The 17,664-nt window shown below is 36.9% G+C and overlaps 2 protein-coding genes across 2 annotated transcripts; both read left to right on the forward strand.

The window, feature by feature from the left end:
- Nucleotides 1–2,364: 2,364 nt before the first annotated feature.
- Nucleotides 2,365–3,991, forward strand: LOC140175644 (uncharacterized). The gene is made up of 3 exons (XM_072204171.1): nucleotides 2,365–2,926; nucleotides 3,039–3,172; nucleotides 3,515–3,991. Exons 1-3 carry the CDS (start codon nucleotides 2,365–2,367, stop codon nucleotides 3,989–3,991), a joined length of 1,173 nt encoding a protein of 390 aa, XP_072060272.1.
- A 458-nt stretch (nucleotides 3,992–4,449) lies between these two features.
- LOC140175645 (uncharacterized) lies at nucleotides 4,450–6,564 on the forward strand. The gene is made up of 7 exons (XM_072204172.1): nucleotides 4,450–4,642; nucleotides 4,864–5,081; nucleotides 5,202–5,279; nucleotides 5,480–5,623; nucleotides 5,847–6,053; nucleotides 6,267–6,404; nucleotides 6,520–6,564. The coding sequence occupies exons 1-7, from the start codon at nucleotides 4,450–4,452 to the stop codon at nucleotides 6,562–6,564; spliced, it is 1,023 nt and encodes a 340-aa protein (XP_072060273.1).
- Nucleotides 6,565–17,664: the final 11,100 nt, after the last annotated feature.

Consider the following 17,664-nt stretch of genomic DNA (forward strand, 5'->3'; position numbering starts at 1 on the left):
GTGGTTTTATGCCCCCTGTCCGTTTTGGGAATTTAAATGGAGTAAATAATGCTCAAAACTCACAACAACATTCTGAGTATTCTCGTGATTATCATGTGGGCTCCACTTCGAATGCCGCCAATTCGATGGCAGTATATCGATAGCAAGTGGAGGAAAGTCACCATGACTTGGTCAATTTATTGACTCAACAAATGACTACAATATTGAATCCCATGATGGATGATGATGAGTCAAGATTCGAGCGTCTCGCTAGACAAGTTGAGAGGATTGCTCGAATCGTTGATTATGATGAAGGTGAAAGGCAAAATGCCCGGGAAAATAATAAGGGGATGGAAAACATTTTTCAAAATGAAAATAATATTCCAAATCGAGAAAATCCTCGTGTGGTTCTCTGAGGTGAAAATGCTGATGATGTTTTAAATGGATTGCATGGTGATCGTTATCAAGTCACTAGGATTGTAGAAGAAGTACTGAATCGGGTTGGATTGAATGTTGGTTTTATGAATTAACCACATTGTGTCTGCTTTTTTCCCAAGTGGTTCAGATGGCTGAAGTGCCAAGAGGGGTAAAAAATTCAAAAATAACCACAAAATTTGCTGGAGAAGTCGGAGAATCAACTACTGAACATGTTGCTCGTTATTTGGTCGAGATCGGAAATTTAGCCAATGATGTGAATTTCATTCCTTCATCATTGACAAAGAATGCACTTACTTGGTTTTCGAATCTTAGACCAAATTTGATTACAACATGGAATCAGTTGGAAACTGCTTTTCACGCTCAGTTTTATCGAGGGGAAATGAATGTAGCAGTTACTGATCTAGTAGCTTTGAAACGTGAAGATGGTGAAACCATCGATGATTATTTAATACGTTTCAAAAATGCTAGAAGTAAGTGCTATGTAACATTACCTGAAAGTGAGATTGTGAAAATAGCGACAATGGGGTTAGAATTTTATATGCGCAGAAAGTTGCTTAATGTGCATACTCCTGATCTGGATCATTTGGCTGAGAAGGTTCGACAGACCGAACTTATGAAAAAGGAGAAAGAAAAATATAGAAATGAGCAAAGGTCGAAGAGTAAACCGAAGTCGATTTAGCTGAACTTAAGAAAGGTCCTCCATATGTTTGCTCTTTACTGAAAAAACTTCCTAATAGTGAAAAGTCGAATGATTCAAAACTTAAGAGTGTGAAAAAATATAGTTTTGGTATCTCGAAATCTGATCAGATTTTCGATGTGTTGCTTAAGGATAAATAATTAGTTTTACCTGAGGGTAGAACTTTACTTTCCATTAAAGATTTAAAGGGAAAGCCTTACTGTAAATTTCATCAAGCAACAAGTCATTCGACTAACAGTTGTGTCCGTTTCAGGGATTGGATTTAAGAAGCAATCATGGAAGGACGGTTGAAATTTGATGATGGCAAGAAGGAGATGAAGGTTGACGTTGATCCCTTCGAGGTTGATGCTAGTTATGTTGAACCCAACTTGCGGGTGAACATGGTTGGCATGTCTTATGATTTCGATGTGGCTCTTGATCATTTCGAGTCATAGGTGAGATCTGTTTATCCCAGAACGGGAGATGGCTTGCTGGATTTCTTATTTCAGCAGAAGATTAAAGACCGGGACGTATCTCTGTGTCCTCGGTGCAATGCTGTCTTTGATGCTGAGGCGGCAGCAATCTTTGAAAAAGAACGAATGAAGAAGGAATTGGCTCATAGGGAAGAGCAGGCGCGCTAGAGGTAGCCGATTCGACGTATGGAGGGTTCTAGTTCAAAGACTCCTCAGCGTGATGTAACTGCACCTTTGAGTCAATCTCAGGCCAAAGGTGTTTAGTAGATTAGAAATTGTCAAGAATTCCACAGGCGTGATCATTTGTATCGACACAATCCTCAGTGGGGGCATCGAGCACTGTCTCGAAATCAATATGCTTTCTATCGAGGACGTGCCATGGGTTACCCAAGAGGAAGAGGTGGAAGAAGGAGTTTCACTCAAAGTAAGAATCTTCAAATAGAGACAGGTAAGGAAGCAAGCATGGGGGCAACTCCCTCTGTACATTCTCGCATTGTCTTTCCTTCTGATAGAGAGACTTATCCCAAGGAAATTCCATCACCAGCAAAGATAAAAAATGGGAAGGCAGTGGCTCAGTCCTCTGGGATTGATAAACATAAGGATGTTGATGTTAATGAGGAATACTTTGATGAGGGAGATGATGATATGGTAGGAACATTTTCGATAATTCCTACTGAGTACTTTGGAGAATGAGAAAGTAATCCAGATGAGGATTATGATCAAGAAGATGAAGATGCTTTCTCTTTTATTCGCATAGAAGATAAGCCAGGTATCTTTTCTCATCCTACTAAAAGACAAATGTCTCATCTGTGTCCCCTTTATGTTGTTGCTGTTTTGAATAGGTTCAAAATAAACAAGGTGTTGATTGATGGAAGGGCAGCGATTAGTCTTCTGCCTGAAAAGATGTTAGGAAAAGTAGGGATACATTTTGAAGAGTTAGTCCCTACAAACATTGTTATGACTAATTTTAGTAGGAACTCTACGCCAGCGAGAGGGCTAGTCACATTGACTGTAAAGATGGGGTCTTCGGAGAGACATTCTGTATTTGTGGTAGTGCCATCAAAGGCTAGTTATAATGCCTTGCTAGGGAGAGATTGGATTCATGGCATGGGTGCTGTACCATCTACAGTGCATCAGAGTGTGCTTCTACGGACTAAAGAAGGTAAACCTGAAGTTGTCAAAGCAGATTTGAGTTTATACGTCGAACAAATGCATGTCAATTTTAGGATATATAATCGTAAATTGAAGCCTTTAAATGTTAATCGATCTTTGAATCCTTACAATTGTGAAGGGTGTTATTTGACTTCGGAGGGGTTTTCGGTGAAATTGCGCTATCTGGACTTGGGTTTCGAGCCGAAAGGTTGGGATTGTCTTTCTTGAAGACCTCGAAGGCTGAAGTATGGACCAGGTTGAGAAAGTTTCCGACTACCTGGTAACTTTGCATAATTATTTAAATAATTTTCAATTTTTAGAAAATAAAGATGATTCTTCTGATAAAGTTGAATCAGATAGGATTAGTAGATTTACTAATTGTAGTGTGCTCGATTTGACACTTCTAGTCAAATTTAGTTATGATTTCCCTAATACTTGTAATGAAACTAATTATGTGAGTCGGACTACCAATTTAATAGCAGAGGCTCACTGTGTAGAAAATAAAAGTAATAATTTAGTTAAAGATCAGGTTTCTTCTATTTCTGATGATTCTATTGATTTTACCTTTGATTGTATATATGATTTGGAACCTTTGGGATTCAAAAAAGACTCAATCAAAGAGGATGATCATTATAAAGGGTTCAAATCTCAAGATCGCTTAGAAGAAATTAATTTAGGGACTCCTGATGATGTTCAAAATATGTATATTTGTAAAGATCTTGCCGATCCTTTTTGAACTGAACTCTTCAATTTGTTACATGAATTTAAAGATTATTTTGCATGGGATTATCATCAGATGCCTGGTCTCGATCGTTCATTAGTAGAACATCGATTAGCATTGAAACCCAATGCTCGACCAGTGAAGCAAACTCCGAGACGATTTGCTCCTGAAATTAATATAAAGATTAAGGAAGAAATAGAACGCTTGATCAAAGCAAAGTTTATTCGAACTGCTCGATATGTGGAGTCAGTATCGAATATCATCCTAGTAATGAAGAAAAATGGGAAATTAAGTGTATGTATCGATTTTTTCAATTTAAATAATGCTACCCCAAAGGATGAATATTTTATGCCAATTGCCGATATGTTAATCAATTCTGCAGCAGGAAATGAAATTCTTAGTTTCATGGACGGTTATTCTGGATATAACCAAATTTTCATTGCAGAAGATGATGTGGCTAAAATTGCCTTCCATTGTCCTGGGGCATTAGGTACATATCAGTGGGTGGTTATGCCTTTTGGTTTGAAAAATGCTGGAGCAACATATCAGTGAGCAATGAATGCCTTTTTTCATGAGTTTATCGGTAAATTTATGGATGTGTATATCGATGTGTGATGGTCAAATCGATTTCTGTAAGTCAGCATATTGACCATTTAAGAAAGGCGTTCCTTACTATGAGGAAGAAAGGATTAAAAATGAATCCCTTGAAGTGTGCTTTTGGGGTATCGGCTGGAAATTTCTTAGGTTTTGTTGTTCATAAAAAAGGGATAGCTATTGATAAAAATAAAGTTGATGCCATATTAGCATCGTCTGCACCCAAATCGAAGAAAGAAGTACAATTGTTTTTGGGGAAAGTGAATTATCTTCAAAGGTTCATTTCGAATCTTTTAGATCAAATTAGAGTGTTTGCACCTTTAGTAAAATTAAAAAATGATTCACATTTTGAGTGGACCACAGCCCATCAATCGACGTTTGATTCGATTAAAACTTATTTGTCTCAAGCCCCAATTATGGCAAATGTTCGACCATCTGAACCTTTGAAATTATACATTGCAGCAATTGAAACTACTATAGGTTGTATGTTGGCCCAAGATGATGAAAATGGGGATGAACAAGCGGTTTATTATCTTAGTCGAGTTTTAACCGACATTGAAATGAAATACTCCCCGATTGAGAAATTGTGCTTATCTTTATATCATGCATGTATGAAATTAAAGTGTTACATGGTGGCTAAAACAGTGAAAGTTATAGCACAAACCGATTTCATAAAATATATGTTGAGTTTCCCTATGTTAAGAGGACGGTTGGGGAAATAGATGTTAGCATTAACAGAATTTGATTTACAATATGTTTCGGCCAAGGCTGTGAAAGGATAGGTCATTGCAGATTTTCTTGTGGATAATTTGAAAGTTCTAAATGACCAGTGGCAGATATAGTTGATGTGGAAATCAACTATTGGAAATTGTATTTTGATGGATTTAAGCATAAAGATGGTGCATGGGTTGGAATCCTCATTATTTCAACAGAGGGTATTCCATCAGAATTTTTGTTCGAAATTAAGTACCCTTGTTTTAATAATGTGGCTGAATATGAGGCTCTGATTTCGGGACTTGAAATTTTAATCGACAAAGGAGCTTTAGAGGTTCAGATCTTAGGGGATTCACAGTTAGTTTTAAAGTAATTGTCGAAAGAGTATAAGTGTAATAATGAGACATTACAGAAATATTTAGTAACTGCTTGGGAGTTATTAACATCTTTTCAGAAGGTTTCTCTGGTACATATCCCTAGAATTCATAATGAAATTGCTAACAAGTTAGCCCATTTTGCTTCGAGATATCGGGTTGGTCCAGAAACTCTGAAGAAATGATCTGGTATCCATCAAATTTTAGTGCCAGTAAATGAAAGAGAAGTTTTGTGTGTGGATGAATAGGAGGATTCTGATTGGAGAAAACCTATTGCTCATTATTTGAGAGATCCCAGTATTACAATTGATAGAAAGGTAAAGTTACAAGCAATAAACTTTGTCTTAATGGCTGATAGTTGTACAAAAAATGGATTGATGGAAGTTTATCAAGATGCTTAAGTCGAGAAGAACAAAATATTGCTTTGGGTGAAGTTCATAATGGAATATGTGGTGTTCATCAGGCAGGAAAGAAAATAGGATGGGTGCTATATCGCAATCATGTATATTGGCCATCTATGATAAAAGATTGTATAGATTATGCAAAAGCATGTCAAGAGTGTCAGAAACATGGTTCGATACAATAGATTCCAGCGGCTGAGTTACATTCGATAATAAAGCCATGGCTATTAGAGGTTGGACTTTAGATTTAATTGGGTTAATTCACCCTCCTTCTTCTAAACAGCACAAATTATTTTAGTAGCTATTGGTTATTTCACAAAATAGGATGAAGTAGTTCCTTTAATAGAAGTTGGCCAAAGTGAAATAATAGACTTTGTTGAGGAACATATTATTCATCAATTTGGTATTCCTCAAACATTAAGTACTGACCAAGGGACCATGTTTACTAGTCAGAGAATTAAGAATTATGCTGCTGCAATGAGTATTACTATGGTTACTTCGACTCCTTATTATGCACAGGCTAACGGGCAAGTAGAGGCAGCAAATAAAATTCTGATAAGTCTGATTAAAAAGCATATCGAAAATAAGCCTCAAACTTGGCATGAAACTTTAAGCCAAGTACTATGGGCTTATCAAAATTTGCCAAGAGGATCAACACGAACTTCACCTTATAAATTGATGTATGGTCATGATGCAGTATTACCATTAGAAATTAATTTGAATACTTTAAGGGTATCAAAATAGAATGATTTGCCAGTTGATGATTATTGGAATGCAACGTTCGATAAGTTAAATGAATTGGATTCGGAACGAATCCTGGCACTCGATAATGTGATTCGACTAAAAGAAAGCGTTGTTCGAAGTTACAATCATCGAATTAAGGTAAAGTCTTTCAAAATAGGAGAATTAGTTTTAAAAGTTATTTTACCGATGGAAAAGAAATCGAGATTTTTGGGCAAGTGGTCCCATAGTTTGGAAGGTTCCTTTCAAATAACAGGGACGTATTCTGGAAATGCCTATCAAATTAAAGATATCGAGTTAGGAAAAGTTATTAACTCGATTAATGGAAAGTACTTGAAACTTTTCTATTGTTGGCAAGCAAAGAAGATTAACATATATTAAAGTTTAGAAAATAGAAAGTTACTACCAAATAAAATAAAAAAAGGGGGTTCAAGATGCCAATAGTTTTTGCCAAATCAGAGCGCAGCTTTGTCCTTTTTTTTTCTAGAGTTGAAAGTACTTCAATCTGCTTAAACTTGTTGGCTTGAATTCTTTCAAGTTGTTTTTCATATTCTCCCCGCTCGGTGTCAATTGAGACGAGTTTCTGAATAAGGAGATCTTGCTCTTGTTGGGCTGTAGCCAGAGGTTTAGTAGAGTGGCTCGATTTTGGCGTATAGTGGCAAGTTGTTCCTAAATCTGAACTAATTCTGCCTCAAGTCTTGCTTCTTCATGATCATGAAAATCTTGGACGGAAATAGCATGAGAGATCTTTAGATAGAAATCTTCACGAGAAAGTTGGATTGGCTGAGCAATTGCAAGACAATTTTCTATTTTAGATTTGGCTGTAACTTCCTCATTTTCAGTTTCTTGGAGTTAGAACTGAGATGCAACACTATCATTGAGAAGTTGTTTGAATTCTTGGACTGAAGCAGAATGTGGTATGTTAGTTGGCAATTCAAAAGAGGAATTCAAGTAATCTTCCAAAAGTTTGTTGAGAATTGGGTCATTAACCCATGTAGTAGGTGGATGATCCAAGAGCTTGATGAGTGATTGAAGTTGTTCCCAAATGTCAGGATCTAATTTAATTGGAGGCCTTGATGTAGTAGGTCTTGTGATTACTAGTACAGGCACTGGTACTTTGTTTTCATGGATAATTTTATTCAAAACAGAAGTAGTCAAGTCCTCCAAGGTAGCACTGGTTGGAGTGGTGGGAACATTCGATGTCACTGGTCTTAATCCTGGAGTAGTTTGAAGTGAAGGATCAGGTTGCAAATCTGGAGGGTCTCTAAAACCTTGGATCGAGAAGAAACTGAGTTGGTGGTGTCAGCAGCTTTAGAAGCAAAATCAGAATCTGGAACTGCTTGGTTCTCTTCAGTAAAGGCAGCTTGATCGTTCGGTGAAGTTGATTCAAGTCTATGGGTTTTTTCTGGAGAGTGTTGCAAAGAATTTATTGTTGAATCAATCACCTGTGTTGTATGAGATATAGGTGGAAAAGCGGCTGGAATTGTTTGAGTGGGTCCTGTGAATTGAATAGAGTCATGTGATGTGGACTGTTCTTGACCTTGTTATTATGGAAGGATTGATTGGTCAAGAATCCTAGTAGTTAAAGTTAAATGAGCAACATTGACAGGCTAGTATAGAAGGTACACAGTTACAAGTTTGAAATTTATTTTAAATAAAGTATGATGTGTGTAGAGATAATGGTATTACCTGAGAGAGCCTGGATCCTAATACCAGCCGAGAACCAGGATCAGAATTGGCTGCGTCTTCCGATGTAGAGGAGACAGTAATAGCATCTTTATTGGTTAGTTCACTCTCACCAGCGCTCTCACTCGATGTCAGTAGCACTAACTGATTAGAGATTCAGAGCTGAGTATAGATAAGAATATATAACTTGTAGTGTTTTTAAGTTAAAATGAAAAATTCAAAATTATTACCTTTCGAGAAGTCCTGGTAGGAGTTCTTCTACTTTTGGATGGTGGTGGTCGAGCAGTTTTGGCTTTCTTTTGTTTAGTTCTTTTTGGAGACCTCTTAGTGACAAGGACAGTTCGAATAACAGCTTGTTGAATTTCTTCCAAGGTACGAGTGTACTTGGAATAATAAGCAGTCCACCATTCAAAACAAGATTTGGTGATATAGAAGCTGCGATCATACACCACGAAATTGAAACGGTCCCTGCGTTGTTAATTCTTTAAGAGGCAAGAATTAAAATCATCTTGAGTAGTCAAAACAATGTGGCAGAAAGGATCATCATTTCGAAGTTGTGGCATTGGAATGGCTTGAGAAAATCCTAATTGCCTGGCTGTCAAATGTAGGGCATATAAGGTAATTTTGAATCTTTCTTTTTTATGCAAAGGTAGCCCTATTGGTATTACTTGTAAAACCAACATATTTTCCCAACTTCGATTTGCAAGTTTGTTCTCTTTATTAGTATCAAGGAAGAGTAAACGCTCGAGCCAAGCAGGGCCACGATTGCGACGCAAAAAAGGGGTAAAATTGTTTCGGTGTCTGGAAAATTGGGCTTAAAGTCAAACAATCAAAAAACATCAATGTATTGCTTATCAGTATTGCCACTTTCAGATTTTGTCATGAAATTTTCAAAAACGGCATTAAGCCATAGTTGAAGAAGCCATAGGGGACCCCTGATGAGCGGATAATTTATACGCTTTTTGGCATTATTTTTAGGTAGTTTCTAGTAGGATCTAGCTACTTTTAGGGATTTTTTCATTAGTTTTTATGCAAAATTCACATTTCTGGACTTTACTATAAGTTTGTGTATTTTTCTGTAATTTCAGGTATTTTCTGGCTGAAATTGAGGGACCTGAGCAAAACTTTGATAGAAGGCTAACAAAGGACTGCTGATGCTGTTGGATTCTGACCTCCCTGCACTCGAAATAGATTTTCTGGAGCTGCAAAACTCCAATTGGCGCGAGCTCAACGGCTTTGGAAAGTAAACATTCAGAGCTTTCCAGCAATATATAATAGTTTATACTTTATTCGAGCATATATGATGTAAACTGGCGTTCAACGCCAGTTCCATGCTGCATTCTGGAGTCAAATGCCAAAAACACGTCATAAGCCAGAGTTAAACGCCAAAAACACGTTACAACTTGGCGTTTAAGTCCATGAGAAGCCTCTGCACGTGTAAAGCTCAAGCTCAGCCCAACCACACACCAAGTGGGCGCCAGAAGTGGATTTATGCATTAATTACTTATTTTTGTAAACCCTAGTAGCTAGTCTAGTATAAATAGGACATTTTACTATTGTATTAGCCATCTTGGTTTCGTCTTTTATCTTAGCATCCATCTTTGGATGTTTAGTTCTTAGATTTTGGGGGCTAGCCATTCGGCCATGCCTGAACCTTGATCACTTATGTATTTTCAACGGTGGAGTTTCTACACACAATAGATTAAGGTGTGGAGCTCTGCTGTACCTCGAGTTTTAATGAAAAGTACTACTATCTTTTATTCAATTCGGTTTATTCTTATTCTAAGATATTTGTTGCACTTCAACATGATGGATGTGATGATCCATGACACTCATCATCATTCTTACCTATGAACGCGTGATTGACAACCACTTCCGTTCTACCTTAGAACGAGTGAGTATCTCTTAGATTTCCTAACCAGAATCTTCGTGGTATAAGCTCGAACCCTTTGGCGGCCACTCTTGAGGATCCGGAAAGTCTAAACCTTGTCTGTGGTATTCCTAGTAGGATTTAGGGATAGAATGGCTGTGACAAGCTTCAAACTCGCGATTGTTGGGCGTGATGACAAACACAAAAGAATCAATATATTCTATTCCGACATGATCGAGAACCGACAGATGATTAGCCGTGCTGTGACAGAGCATTTGGACCATTTTCACTGATAGGATGAGATGTAGCCATTAACAACGGTGATGCCCTACATACAGCTTGCCATGAAAAGGAGTATGAAGGATTGAAAGTAAGAAAGCAGTATGTTGTAGAGATTCAACAGGGACAAAGCATCTCCATACACTTATCTGAAATTCCCGCCAATGATTTACATAAGTATTTCTATATTTATTTTATGCTTTATTTATTATTAATTTCGAAAACCATTATAACCATTTGAATCCGCCTAACTGAGATTTACAAGATGACCATAGCTTGCTTCATACCAACAATCTCCATGGGATCGACCCTTACTCACGTAAGGTATTACTTGGACGACCTAGTGCACTTGCTGGTTAGTTGTGCAGAGTTGTGACAAAGTGTGATTTATGTTTGAGAGCACCAAGTCATTGGAGCCATTGTTGATGATCACAATTTCGTGCACCAACTCCCTGTGTTGATGATCTTGTTGTCTCGAAGGTCACAAACAAATTGACCAAGTTCTTTGAAAATATGTCCTAGAAGAAGCTTGGCCAAATTGAGGGTTTTTCCTTCGTGGAGAAGAGTAGCTAGAGGAAGGTAAAATTTTAACATTTGAACACTTTGAGAACAGAATAAGACGGCGTTTAACCAATAAAACAGAAAGGCAACATGTTCATTGTCAGTGATTTTCGTACCTTCTGCGCCCATGTTGTGGGCGATAAAGTCACTGTAAGAATTGGTTAAAACCATATTGTAGTGACGCTTTGATTGCATGTCAGGAGTACAGTCTGGAAAATTGATTGGGAGCCCAGTAATAGGAGCCACGTCTAGAAGACACAATCTGATCATTCCACATGGAAGGTGGAAGTTGTTGGTTGTTCTAATCCATAAACAGGTTATAGCCCTAATCATCCAAGGGTATGTGGTAAGAGAGAAGTAGGAGAGCCTTAGTAATTCATGAATTCCTAAAGCTTTCCAGTCGGCGCTTTTAGTAGGTTAAGACGTTGATACCAAGCAGTAAAATCGTATCCCCGAGGGTTAATCTTTGGATTGTTCCTGAAGGACTTTTGATTGATGAAATGGAAGATGTTAAAGGCTTGGTTTATTAGTAAGTCTTCTCCTCTAGCGCTTGGAAAGAAAGAGAGTTTCTTATTTGCTTTCTCCAGAGAGTCAATCGGGCCGAGAAAGTAATGCGTATCAGTACCATTTGTAAAGGAGATTAGGATTCTGGTATCATTAGGTTGCAAGTGGGGATCGTCAATGACTTTATCATGGAATTGATTGAGAATGTGAAGAGCTAGCGGTGATGGCGGTCCTATCTCATGACCTTTACCCTTGTCTTGGGTGGTAGTTTGGGAAGAAGATCCAGCCATTATCAGAAAGAGAAAGAGAGAATAAAGTTGGAGACTTTGTAAAGAGTTTCTCACTGTAAGGAAAACTTAGAGAATGGTGAGGTTCAAGAGATTTTGACAAAGAAGAGAGTGAGAAATTTAAAGTATCACTGTAGCCATTACTGTTGAAGTGAATGGAGGTAACTTCACGAGGAAGATGAAGTGATAGAGAGAGAAGGCGTAAGTCTCGGGGGACGTGTCGAGTGAATCAGTGGTAATGGGGTTTAAATGACAATTATTACTGATTTGAAAAAACTGACGTCTTTTGGATTAAGTGCTTTATTTATCGATAATATTATCGAAAGCAACCATTTTAATCCAAGGGGGCAATTTGTTGATCAGAAAATATTTTCGATATAAATAAGTTGAATCAAAAAAGTAAAGTGCGATTCATCGAGAAGGCACGCGCATGAATATGAGGTTGAAAGTATTCAGCACTGATTGGATTTCGATTGTTTTATTGATCGAATAAGTTAAATTGAGTAGAAGACTTGATTTGAGAAATTGAGTAAGGTTTTCGAAAAAGTTGATCGAGTAGTTGTTGAAACGGGAAAGTTCGTGGCTTCTATCACACGGGGAAAACATGAGGAATATCTACAATCACGCAGTGGGAACGGTTACCAAGAGTGATTGTATTTCAAATTTGTAATTTTTTATTTAATTGTAATTAATTGTAATTTAATTAACTGTTATGTAAGATAGCCTATAAATACTCTGAAGTGTTAGGGAATAACGGTTGGAACTTTTACTCAGAAAAAATACTCTAGCACTCTCACATCCCAGCGAATTCCTGAGTTTGCAATCGAGTTGCATTTTCTGTATGGTTCCTTCCATCTTCTTGATTTTCTTAATTTATCTTTATTGTAACTTTAACATTTCAATTAATCATATTTATCAAGTGTTCTTCACTTTATTTGTCTAATTTATCTTCCTGCATTTCGTATGTTCTGTTAAATTTCTTTGATTTATTCTAAGGTATTTTTATTGTTCTCTTTTAATCTTCATGCAAAATTTTCTCTTTACCATTTATCAAATTTTCAAAATTTTAATTTCTAGGTCTCATTTATCAATATCCAAATTTATTTTGGTTCCTTTATTTTTAATACTTGTCTAATCGGAGACACATTGATGCACTTCTAAAAAACCGGTACTCACATAGAGGAGTAGGTTTCGCTCCCAGACCACTAGATATCGAACCACCATCGATTTGCTAAAAATCGACAAAACAAGTCCAAATGGAATGAGCCTAGCCCAGAGTCGATTAGGCTAAAAATAATGTTAGAATCAATATAAAATTAGTAACAAAAAATGAATTGAATAAGGTCTGAAAGAAGAAAAGAATAATGATTTATTATTAATTTTATAATATTTTTACTGCAAATGAAGTGAACTACTACTGCAACCAGGGCAAAGGCAAGGCAGGGGCAGGGACAGTGGTAAGTGGCGGCTACGACCACCAAACATTAAGGTGTTAGGATTTCAGGTATTATAATAGGATTTTGAATATAATGTATGAACACTGACATGGACACGGGATAAAATATGGGATATGTCAACACAAATTTTAAAATTTATAAGACGTGGGGATAAGCATATGTATATAAAATATAAAGTATTTTTTAATTAAATTGTGGTAAAATTTTGATATTTTATTGATATTAAAATATGAATTAATTTTTTAATTATTTTTAATAACTTAGTTAATTATATAAAGTATTTAAAGTATTTTTTATTTTAATAAATAATAATATATACTATTTTTTAATTTATTTCAAGAATATACCTTAAGAATAAGGTTGAACATGCTGACATGTGATGATATTTTGATGTGTCCAAGAGTGTCTGGTGAATAATTTTTTTACTTTTTATTAAGACATGGATGGACACTGCAGGCACGCTTGTCGAACGAATGTCGATGAATGTCGTGTCTGTAATGTGTCCGACATTTAGACACGACAACCAAGCAAAGTATCCAGGCATCATAGAATTTTGACAATATGGTTTTTGTCATTTGAAACAAGTGTCCGTTTTACATTTCAACGAGTGGATTGGAACAACAACAAGAACAACAACAACAATAATAATAATAAATAGGAAATGGAAAGATACGAAAATGGAAAAAGTTAAATTCGATGTGGCAGATTTCAATTATGAGTGTTCGTCCATCGTCACCATACATGACCCCAGTGTATTATTCTTCTACCTCTAGACTCAAGATCCATAACTATTCAGGTCTGACCTGACTCGATGGGACCCGTAACCTGGTGATGGGCGAGTGATTGCGATGGCTCTTTGGGATGGTGGGTGAGAGATGGGAGGGGATTGACATGTAAATACACTCTGATGCCAATGTCAGAAACGTGTCTATGAGGTTGAGAATTAGGGTTATTGTGCTTACCTCTGAGGGGGTCTTGGCTCCTCATATATAATACTCATATACTCCTGAAATCGAAAAGATATGATATGTATTTGCAATACTAAATGCCAAAGATGGCACAAGTGGACTTCTTGGGCTGAGCCAGGTTTGAGTTTTGGACCCTGGTGGATTGGGTCTGAGGTCTACCCGTTGATGGGCCGTTGAATTCAAAACTCGGGTCTGGAACAGTGCCCCTTAAACATGACGTGCTTACAGCATCGTTCGGTTTCCATGTTCTCGAGGTGGTATCGATCATGGAAGGTCAGGCAGAAATGAATGGTTTCCAAAAGTTTCTGATCGTGGGGATCGTGCCCACAACTTTTGAGACGTCGTGCCAACTTAATGGGAGGGGCATTTATTGTTGTTGGGCCAAATTCACCATATTACGCCTTCGATCCTTTCAGTTCGTGCTCTTTGGGATGTCTTCATTTAAAACATTGTTTCAATATTTTGGTTTCCCTTATTTTTTAGTTTTGATCTTTCTTACTTGCCATTATTCATCATTTTCTTTGCTATTTTCTATATTTTGAGCCTTGCTCTGGCCGCTGCTAGGATTGGTTTGGGTAGTGACAATGAAGAATTTCTTGTATAGTTTAGAATCAAGAATTAATTCGTTAGTAGCATAGTCCAAACCAACAATGAATCCTCATAATCAAATGTTAAATTCAAATTAAAGTAACCGAGATCAAGAGTAATTCAACCTCGGGTTGTTCTCCTTAGGAGTTGCAATTAAGTGTCAATTATTGGCTATGGAAGGAATTGAGGGTTGGGAATGCAAGAAGCAAGAAAGAGCAAGTAATGTAAATAGCAAGAAATCAAATAAGCATGCAAGGAATTAAAAAGAAAAGCAATTAAAAGCAATGAAAATAGAAATTAAGTGCTAAAAAGGACTCTTGGTGATAATTGGGGAATTAAGGATTCCTATCCTAATTGTGGACCACAAAGATGGAAATTGTGTGGAATTAATACCAATTAGTCAATCCTACTTGAGAAATAGTCAAAAGGGCATAATTGATTCCAATTCCTAAGTCCTAAGTCAACACTAGTGGGTCACTTAGAGTTAAGGGAAACCAAACCAATTAACAATCCTCACTCAATGCGGAATGGACATCCACAACTCAATTCCACCCAAACACCCAATTTCTCAACCAAGAGTATGAAAACTAAACATGCAAGGAATTAAACATCCAAGCAATTAAATGCAGGGAAAGGAAACTTCAAATGCAAGGAATCTCTTGGCAAGTAATTGAGAGCTAAGGTTACCTATCCTAGACATTGACCACAAACACATGATGATTATGAAGAGTTAATCCTACTTAGTTAACCCTAACATCGAGGATAAGTCAAATAGGCATAGTTGATTCCAATCTCTAAGTCCTATGTCAATACTAAGGGGGTCATATAGAGTCAATGGAGACCAAATCAACTAACTACTTTAATGTATCAAACAAGAATGGACATCAATGTCTCAAGGATCACTAAAGTCAACAATTCCAAGCCAAGAGTGTATAAAAACTAAGAGAAAACTAAGCCAAGTATTTTATTAAACACTTGGTGTGAATGAAAATAAAATAACATTAAATTACTTTAAAAATAAAGTCTAAAATACCAAAGCAAGAAAATGGAAATAACAACTAAAGAAAGCAATAAATGACATGGAAACATAAATTTGCATTAATTAAATTAAATTCAACAAAAGTATCCATAAACATAAAAGTGACAAAATAAGGAAATAACAAGAGAAATGAAGAAGAACAAGATAGAAGAACACGGAAACATAAATGAAACTACACTAGAACAAGAATTAATAGCTGAAATTAAAAGGAAATTAACAAATAAAACCCTAATTCTAGAGAGAGGGGGGAGCTTCTCTCTCAAGAAACTAAGAGAAAACATTATAAAAGCTAAACCTAATTGTCCCCCTTCATTCCTCTTCACTTTGGCCTTTGGTGCACGAAATTGCAATCACACTTTTGCAATCCGCACAACAAACCAGCAAGTGCATTGGGTCATCCAAGTAATACCTTACGTGAGTAAGGGTCGATCCCACGGAGATTATTGGTTTGAAGCAAGCTTTTTTTATTTTATTATTCCTAGTCAGGATTTCAATTAAAATTAACAGTTTGAATTATTAGAAAAATAAAAGAGCGTGAATTAATTACTTGTTGTGCAGTAATGGAGAATATGTTGGATTTTTGGAGATGCTTTGTCTTCTGAATTCCTGTAATGTAATATTCCATCCATGAAAAAGTGCAAAGTTCACTCCATGGAAAGCTGTATGTAGGGTATCACCATTGTCAGTGGCTACCTCCCATCCTCTCAGTGAAAACGGTCCAGATGCTCTGTCACAGCACGGCTAATCGGCTGTTGGTTCTCGATCATGTTGGAATAGGATCCATTGATCCTTTTGCGTTTGTCATCACGCCCAGCAATCACGAGTTTAAAGCTCGTCACAGCCATTCAATCCTTGAATCCTACTCGGAATACCACAGACAAGGTTTAGACTTTCCGGATCCTCAAGAGTGGCCGCCATCAATTCTAGCTTATACCACGAAGATTCTGATTAAGGAATCTGAGAGAAGCTCATTCAATCTGATGTAGAACGGAGGTGGTTGTCAGGCACACGTTCATGGATTGAGGAAGGTGATAAGTGTCACGGATCATCACCCTCTTCATAATTAAGCGCGAATGAACATCTTAGATAGGAACACACACGTTTGAATGGAGAAATAGAAACGATTGCATTAATTCATCGAGACGCTGCAGAGCTCCTCACCCCCAACAATGGAGTTTAGAGACTCATGCCGTCAAAGTGTATAAAATTCAGATTTGAAAATGTCATGAGGTACAAAATAAATCTCTAAAAGTTGTTTAAATACTCAACTAGTAACCTAGGTTTATATAATATGAGTAAACTAAGATAATTGGTGCAGAAATCCACTTCTGGGACCCACTTGGTGTGTTTTGGGGCTGAGACTTAAGCCTCTCACGTGCTTGGGCTGTTTCTGGAGTTGAACGCCAGGTTGTAATGTGTTTTGGGCATTGAACTCCAACTTGTAACTTGTTTCTGGCGCTGGACGCCAGACTACAACATGAAACTGGCGTTGAACGCCAGTTTATGTCATCTATATTCGCGCAAAGTATGGACTATTATATATTGCTGGAAAGCCCTGGATGTTTACTTTCCAACCCAATTTAGAGCGCGTCAATTGAACTCCTGTAGCTCCAAAAAATCTATTTTGAGTGCAAGGAGGTCAGGATCCAACAGCATCAGCAGTTCTTTTTCAGCCTAACTCAGATTTTTGCTCAGCTCCCTCAATTTCAGCCAGAAAATACATGAAATCACAGAAAAACACACAAACTCATAGTAAAGTCCAGAAATATGATTTTTGCCTAAAAACCAATAATATTTTACTAAAAACTAATTAAAACATACTAAAATCTACATGAAATTACCCCCAAAAAGCGTATAAAATATCAGCTCATCACAACACCAAACTTAAAATGTTGCCTGTCCCCAAGCAACTAGATGAATAAAAGAGGATAAAAAGAAATCAAGAAGCAATAATATCTCAGAGTTTTAAGTGAAGCTCAGATTCTAATTAGATGAGCGGGGCTTGTAGCTTTTTGCTTCCAAACGGTTTTGGCATCTCACTTTATCCTTTGAAATTCAGAATGATTGGCATCCATAGGAACTCAGAATTCAGATAGTATTATTGATTTTCCTAGTTAAGTATGTTGATTCTTGAACACAGCTACTTTTATGAGTCTTGGTCG

Source organism: Arachis hypogaea, chromosome 10, assembly GCF_003086295.3.
Source record: "Arachis hypogaea cultivar Tifrunner chromosome 10, arahy.Tifrunner.gnm2.J5K5, whole genome shotgun sequence".
Lineage (NCBI taxonomy): Eukaryota > Viridiplantae > Streptophyta > Magnoliopsida > Fabales > Fabaceae > Arachis > Arachis hypogaea.

What these genes read in the sequence shown, in the direction of transcription:
- LOC140175644 (XM_072204171.1), top strand. Translation starts at nt 2,365, where the DNA reads ATGTCTCATCTGTGTCCCCTTTATGTTGTTGCTGTTTTGAATAGGTTC. An exon ending in CTTGGGTTTCGAGCCGAAAG is followed by an intron (nt 2,927 to 3,038) that starts GTTGGGATTGTC and finishes TTCAATTTTTAG; the next exon opens with AAAATAAAGATGATTCTTCT. An exon ending in CTTGTAATGAAACTAATTAT is followed by an intron (nt 3,173 to 3,514) that starts GTGAGTCGGACT and finishes GATTATCATCAG; the next exon opens with ATGCCTGGTCTCGATCGTTC.
- LOC140175645 (XM_072204172.1), top strand. Translation starts at nt 4,450, where the DNA reads ATGGCAAATGTTCGACCATCTGAACCTTTGAAATTATACATTGCAGCA. An exon ending in ATTTTGCTTCGAGATATCGG is followed by an intron (nt 5,280 to 5,479) that starts GTTGGTCCAGAA and finishes AATGGCTGATAG; the next exon opens with TTGTACAAAAAATGGATTGA. An exon ending in ATGCACAGGCTAACGGGCAA is followed by an intron (nt 6,054 to 6,266) that starts GTAGAGGCAGCA and finishes GTATCAAAATAG; the next exon opens with AATGATTTGCCAGTTGATGA.